At 40.8% G+C, this 5,638-nt stretch overlaps 1 protein-coding gene and 1 long non-coding RNA gene across 2 annotated transcripts in view; both read right to left on the bottom strand.

Moving 5' to 3' along the window:
• LOC145497062 (uncharacterized) overlaps positions 1-5 on the bottom strand; it is a 3,947-nt gene extending 3,942 nt beyond the window's left edge. Inside the window, exon 1 of the long non-coding RNA XR_014050643.1 lies at positions 1-5. This exon is cut by the window's left edge and continues 322 nt beyond it. This is a non-coding gene — a long non-coding RNA (uncharacterized LOC145497062).
• Positions 6-2,121: 2,116 nt separating this feature from the next.
• On the bottom strand, positions 2,122-4,716 carry LOC145497857 (methionine adenosyltransferase 2 subunit beta-like). The gene is made up of 2 exons (XM_081477718.1): positions 3,204-4,716; positions 2,122-2,507 (listed from the first exon to the last, which is right to left on the bottom strand). The coding sequence occupies exons 1-2, from the start codon at positions 3,748-3,750 to the stop codon at positions 2,122-2,124; spliced, it is 933 nt and encodes a 310-aa protein (XP_081333844.1). The 5' UTR covers positions 3,751-4,716.
• Between the last annotated feature and the right edge of the window lie 922 nt (positions 4,717-5,638).

The raw sequence follows: 5,638 nt of genomic DNA, 5'->3' as shown, positions 1-5,638 counted from the left end.
TCATGGAAAAATAAATCCTCATTCACGCTCCACGCAAAGCAAAAATGCCCATTCACGCGTCACGAAAAAAGTATAGGGGACGCTCGTAATTGTGTCTTTGGCTTTTTTTAACGTTATGGGTCGTATTATAACCATCACTGTTCTACTTTTTGTATTTATATTTGATAAAATGAAAACTGGACCATGCCTGGCGGGTACAGGTCACCAGTCATTGTTTTACCAATACTGGAACAACCTTAAACCTTTACTAATACTAGCCTTAAGCCTAAGCATTGTCTTAGTGTTGTACTTAAGGCCTAAGGTTAGCATTAGGAAGAGGTTAAGGTTGTTCCAGTATTAATAAAACAATGACCCATGACCTGTGTTTTAGACCGGGGGGACCATGCCCAACGTTGTTTTCGGGTGAACCTATGTATTTGTTTGTCAAGGTGAGCATTGTTCAATAGGAATCGTGCTTGCTCTTGTTTGTATACAAGAGAAATAACTGTGTTAGATTAAAAAAGATAAAGCTTTAAAGATTTCCTGTAGTACGTGATACATTCTTGTTTCTTCAATGTTGAGGTCCCAATCTTGAGTGTATTTTTAAATTTAGCCTGCAGAGCAGGCGAGATTTTTTCGAGCGAGCGTTCACATCGTAAAAAGTTTAGCCGCCATCTTGAATTTTTCATGCAGTGGAAGCCTGGGGAGAGAAGGAAAGTTTTACCAAGGGGGTGAATGATAGGCAAGAGGAAGGATAGGGGTGGGGGAATATGGCGGTCTAAAAAGGCGGTCGCAAGGTTGTAACGCCAACTCGCCCCAATAAGACGCCTGCACTGCAGGCTACTTCCCAATGTGCAAATTTCCAAGCTACAGCGTGTCAAAAATGCAGCCTTTATCTACTTATTATGAACATACCCAAGTACTCGCACATAATGCCAGCTCTCTAGCAACTTCACTGGCTACCCATTGCTTATCAAATTAAGATTACGATTCTTAAACTTACCTTAAAATCAATTTATGGACTAGCATCATCTCATCTTAGTGACTTCATAAAAGTCAAGCAAAAGAGCTCATGCTTGTTACACTCTAATAATAGCCTACTATTAGAAGTTTCACAGGAGACAATGCACCCAACACTTGGCAGCAGGTCTTTTACTATTGCTGCACCGGCCCAATGGAACAGCCTCCTGGCTGACCTGTGTGTTGTCACATCACTTCAAGTGTTTTTTAAAAGCAAACTTAAGACATTTTTGTTTAGGTCAGCATTTTAATGTATTTTTGGTGTATTTCTTTTTTATTTCCCATTTATAAATAACTTTACCAATATATATTTGTCTTAGTTAGTCTTCGATGAATTTTTTGTAAAGTGGTATTGATCAGTGTATGTAAATAATGCTAAAAAAATTATCAAATTAATGCTGTTATGTTAAAACAGCATAATAGTCGTTAAAGAAAATATCCTTAATATTTCACCAAGTATCATATTTTAGATTTTTGGACACTCTCATATTTTGCTACTCTTTAGCAACCTATTGCCCTCGACAGAAACTTTGGGGAGACTGAGTGCCAGCTTTTGGCACTAGCATTACTGGGATTGTGGGAGGTGCAGTGGCCTCATGGTTAGTGTACTTGTCTCTGGATTCAGTAGCTATCATAGCTCACACTGGTTACCCAATTCATCACAGAGCTCCTAGTGCCAAAGGCTCACCTTTAATCTTCCCAAAGTTTGTGTCCATGGCAATTAGTTCAAAATGATTTGTGAGGTTTTGGTGTTCATGGGAATGGATCAACAATGTGTGATCCCAGATAATGCCTATTCCCCCCATGGAGGGGACTGTCTGATTCCAATCCCAATGAGGATTATGGATATTTTCCCAAGAATAATAATATCTATTTGAACTTAATTCCTGCTGTTTCAAACTGTTTTTTCCTCAAGGGTTCCAATTAACTGGGTTCAACTGTACCAATATTTCATAACCAAAGAACACAATGTGCATAAGTCATTACATGAATGAGCTGGCTCCAAGAGCCCTTTGATTTAAATCGTGACCTATTAATTTACAATTACTTTGATATACTATTTTCTTACATAACTTTCTAGATGGTTGTTATTACTCAGTCTTACATTCTTAATAAATATGTTTACACAAAAGGCTGAAGGCACTGTTTAATTGCCTGCTTAAAGGGAGTGCGCATACTTGTGCCACCATCTGGCATCATCAATTCAAGTGATGAGCACTCAAGAGCAGCGTTGTGGGGTCTAGGTGCTCCAGTAGGAGGGTTGGGATTGGCAGTCAAGTGGCTGTGAGGCAACCCAAACATCTCAGCCATCTGACAAACCATGGAGTACTTTGTCATAGCTTCTGTGCTGCTCCAATGCCATATTCCAGTCACAGAAAAATCGTTGATTCGTTTATCGGCAATGAAACTGCAGACTGCAGCAACATCATCCACCAGAGTGGGAAAACAGATTTGATAATCATTCATTTCGGCAGGCTTGTCAGTTTGCTTGAGGGCATCAAACAACACTAGAGTGATAGCAAGACAATAATTTTAATGTCCACTGTCAAAACAGGAAAGAATTCATATAAAATGTGCTCATAAACTAAAAGGATTTAGGTATGCCTACAGTCCTAGGTATGTAAATTATCAAATTATCATCGTAAAATACCAGGTACATGCATAACTTGACCTCAGCCACCAAAAGTAACAATATTGCTGCCCAAGCTAGGAACTCTAGATCTCCAGATTTTGGAGCTTTCAGGATACTGCTTTCAGTTAAAAATCCAATAGCAAAAGAGACAACTCTTCATCTCTACTCCCCACACCTCACCCATCCTTCCTGCACAAGAACTACATGTATCTGTCAACTTTGCAGAACATCTTGTCTTGCATGCTAGAAAAATATATTTGTAGATCCCTCTAAATCAAACCACGTATCTTTTAAAATGGGTCAGAAATGATACCCTTTAGTACAGGTCATATCTATAAAGCATATTAGGAGGAGTACCTCCACACTAAAAGAGGTCATGTCCCCCTAGGCCTCGCACCCTTGCAGCTATAAAGTGGTGTCCAACTATTTTGCACACCAGACCCCAGTTCTTCGAAGGGTGGATAACGCTATCCACCGGATAAATCGCTATCCAGTGGATGAGTGTTAGCAAAAGTCCGAAGGTGCCCGTACGCCTATCCTCCCCCTTCCTACGTCCCCCGGGATAACACACCTGTCACAGCACTCTCCTCAAGATACTCCACTTTTCCGTAAAGGATTGGAACCCGAAGGATCCCCCCATCGGAATTACAGGCCTGCACAACCTGTTCTCCTGCCAGCTTACTCTTGCCATACTTGTTCAAAGGGTTGACTTCGTCGAGCGGTTTGTATGGTGGACTCGAGCCATCGAACACATAACCAGTGCTGATATACAGCATGAAGTGTTCCGGAGCCCCTGCATCACTGTTAAGCTCGTTGATTGCTGATGCTAATGTTTTTGTCACACCAACATTCATTTTCATGGAAGTTTCCTCGTCATTTTCGACAACGTCTGGTCTCCTTTCGGCTGCCGCGTGAATCAAAATGTGTGGTTTGAAATGCTTCACAACACGCTTTGTTTCGTCAAAATCAAGCAGATCGACCTTCTTTAGAGCATCTGTAGCTCGAGAGTGAGCCAGTCCCAACACGTTCCACTTATCAGAGTTGGAGAATTGCTTCATAATGGCCCGTCCAAGGAGGCCAGAAGCTCCGGTGATAAGGACCCGAGGTTTGCCCGCCATGTTGAATTTGAAGTGGTTACCAGGTTACCCGTCTACAAGAATGTTCCACGTCAAGAGGAAAGATTGCGTGACGAGCCCAAATTGTCCTCGCGAGTGAACATTTGACTTTTCAGGGGGAATGGGCGATTTGAAAAGAAAAAGTAGTCTCCCCCAAGCATACTTGTACCGAAAAAAATTCACAGTTTTTGTCTGTCCGTAATCTCCTTATCGCGACATCGATATGATACTCACGGTCACGCGTTTACCGCGTGATTCACGTTCACCGCGATATTCACGGTCACGCGTTTTGCATGTGACATCGACCAAGATGAGGTCACTGTGATAAATGCTTTATTTTTTGCTGCTACCGGCCGTAATGACGGGACCCAACAAGGTCGAACCAGCTGCTCACGGTTGCAATTCTTGGCTTTCAGTTTGGACTCTATCATGTCGATCGCGTTATTGAGTTTTCTACGTTATAATCGGTCTTGCTTCATTGTTATATGCACAAAACCACTGTCGAAAGCATGCTTCATGGAGAAAAAAATATCATGTATTCACACGCCCCGTGAAAAACAAAGTCCTGCACCAACATCTACATTTTTAACCCGAATATGCTATCAGGACGGTTTGCAAGTAATACGAACCGTCCATGAAATGGTTAAAAATGCACGAAAATGCATGAATGGGTTAAAAACAAAAATAACAATGCCTCTACCAAATCAACCCAAAGTCAAATGGTTCACCCCTTACTGAGGGCCGTCGATAAAACCAGGAACATGGAACATCCCGGAACATCGAATAATTATAACAATTATGCGAAAAATATGTAAAATTAAATATTTAAAAATTAAATCAAACAAAAATAAACTGGTATCAGTTTGGAAAATAAAAATAAAACAAAAACAACAAAAAAGAAGGAAGAAAGAAAGTAAAATGAAAGTGACTGCAATGAATGAAGGCTAACAACTAAGAAGAGTAATCCATTTCTTCCAGTCGTTCGCCGTCAGTCTAATCACTTGACTGTCCTTTATTCCCAGATGTCGTTTTTCACAGAAATCCAAGGTGGTGGCGTTCGAACTCCTTAATCCGACCTAAAAATATGGGTACACGAGTGTGATTTCTTTATTCAATTCATTACGTCGATACAAAGATATGCGTGAACACGATTTCTCATGAAGAAATAGTTTCTCCATGAGATAGAAAAAGAAACTCTTCGGCATTGAGTTTCTTGTCTAAACTAGTTCGAACTGCTCGAGCTCTGATGACAGTGTAAACAAATACAAACACAAAATTGGCGACGCGCGCTCTGTCTTGCAGGGTCGTTGTTCAAAACTTTATTGTCTCAAGAAATATTTGTTACAGGTGTTGGCGATCTGAAATTGAATTCTAAGTGTCGCCAACAGTTCAAACGCATTTCCTAGAAAATGCTTTGTCCAGTACAAGTAATAGTTAATTAATTGAAAATACTTTTACCGCTAGTTCAACTTCACGTGCAGATCGTTATCTGATATTCGATCAAACTTAGTTTTCCATCGAGCCATTCGAATGCCACCAAAGTAGACCAGTGCGAAATACGCGCGTGAACGCGCTGATCTAATCTTTGATTACTACTAGTTAATAATAACTTGCTTGTTACTCGGGCTTTCGGAAAAACCGAGTCTGCACTTGGTGGGTCATAGTGCCAGGCGCTCCTAGGGGAGCAGCGCGAAAACTGGGGATAATAAATAACAGCATGAGGACGCAACAGTGACAAAACTATGGTTACTGACTTAACAAGCAACTGTATGATGCTCAGACGAACACCTCAGATGTTGAAGAAATCAGGGATCAAAAAAAGGAGACGCAATGAATTACCTGGCATTCATCGTTTAAATCGTCCATGTTTGTGTTGAAAAACAGACTGCTG

Source organism: Orbicella franksi, chromosome 9, assembly GCF_964199315.1.
Source record: "Orbicella franksi chromosome 9, jaOrbFran1.1, whole genome shotgun sequence".
NCBI lineage: Eukaryota > Metazoa > Cnidaria > Anthozoa > Scleractinia > Merulinidae > Orbicella > Orbicella franksi.
The sequence above is the reverse complement of the archived record's forward strand: the minus strand, read 5'-3'. Positions and strand labels throughout refer to the sequence as shown.

What these genes read in the sequence shown, in the direction of transcription:
- LOC145497857 (XM_081477718.1), bottom strand. Translation starts at nt 3,750, where the DNA reads ATGGCGGGCAAACCTCGGGTCCTTATCACCGGAGCTTCTGGCCTCCTT. An exon ending in TGAGGAGAGTGCTGTGACAG is followed by an intron (nt 2,508 to 3,203) that starts GTGTGTTATCCC and finishes CTATCACTCTAG; the next exon opens with TGTTGTTTGATGCCCTCAAG.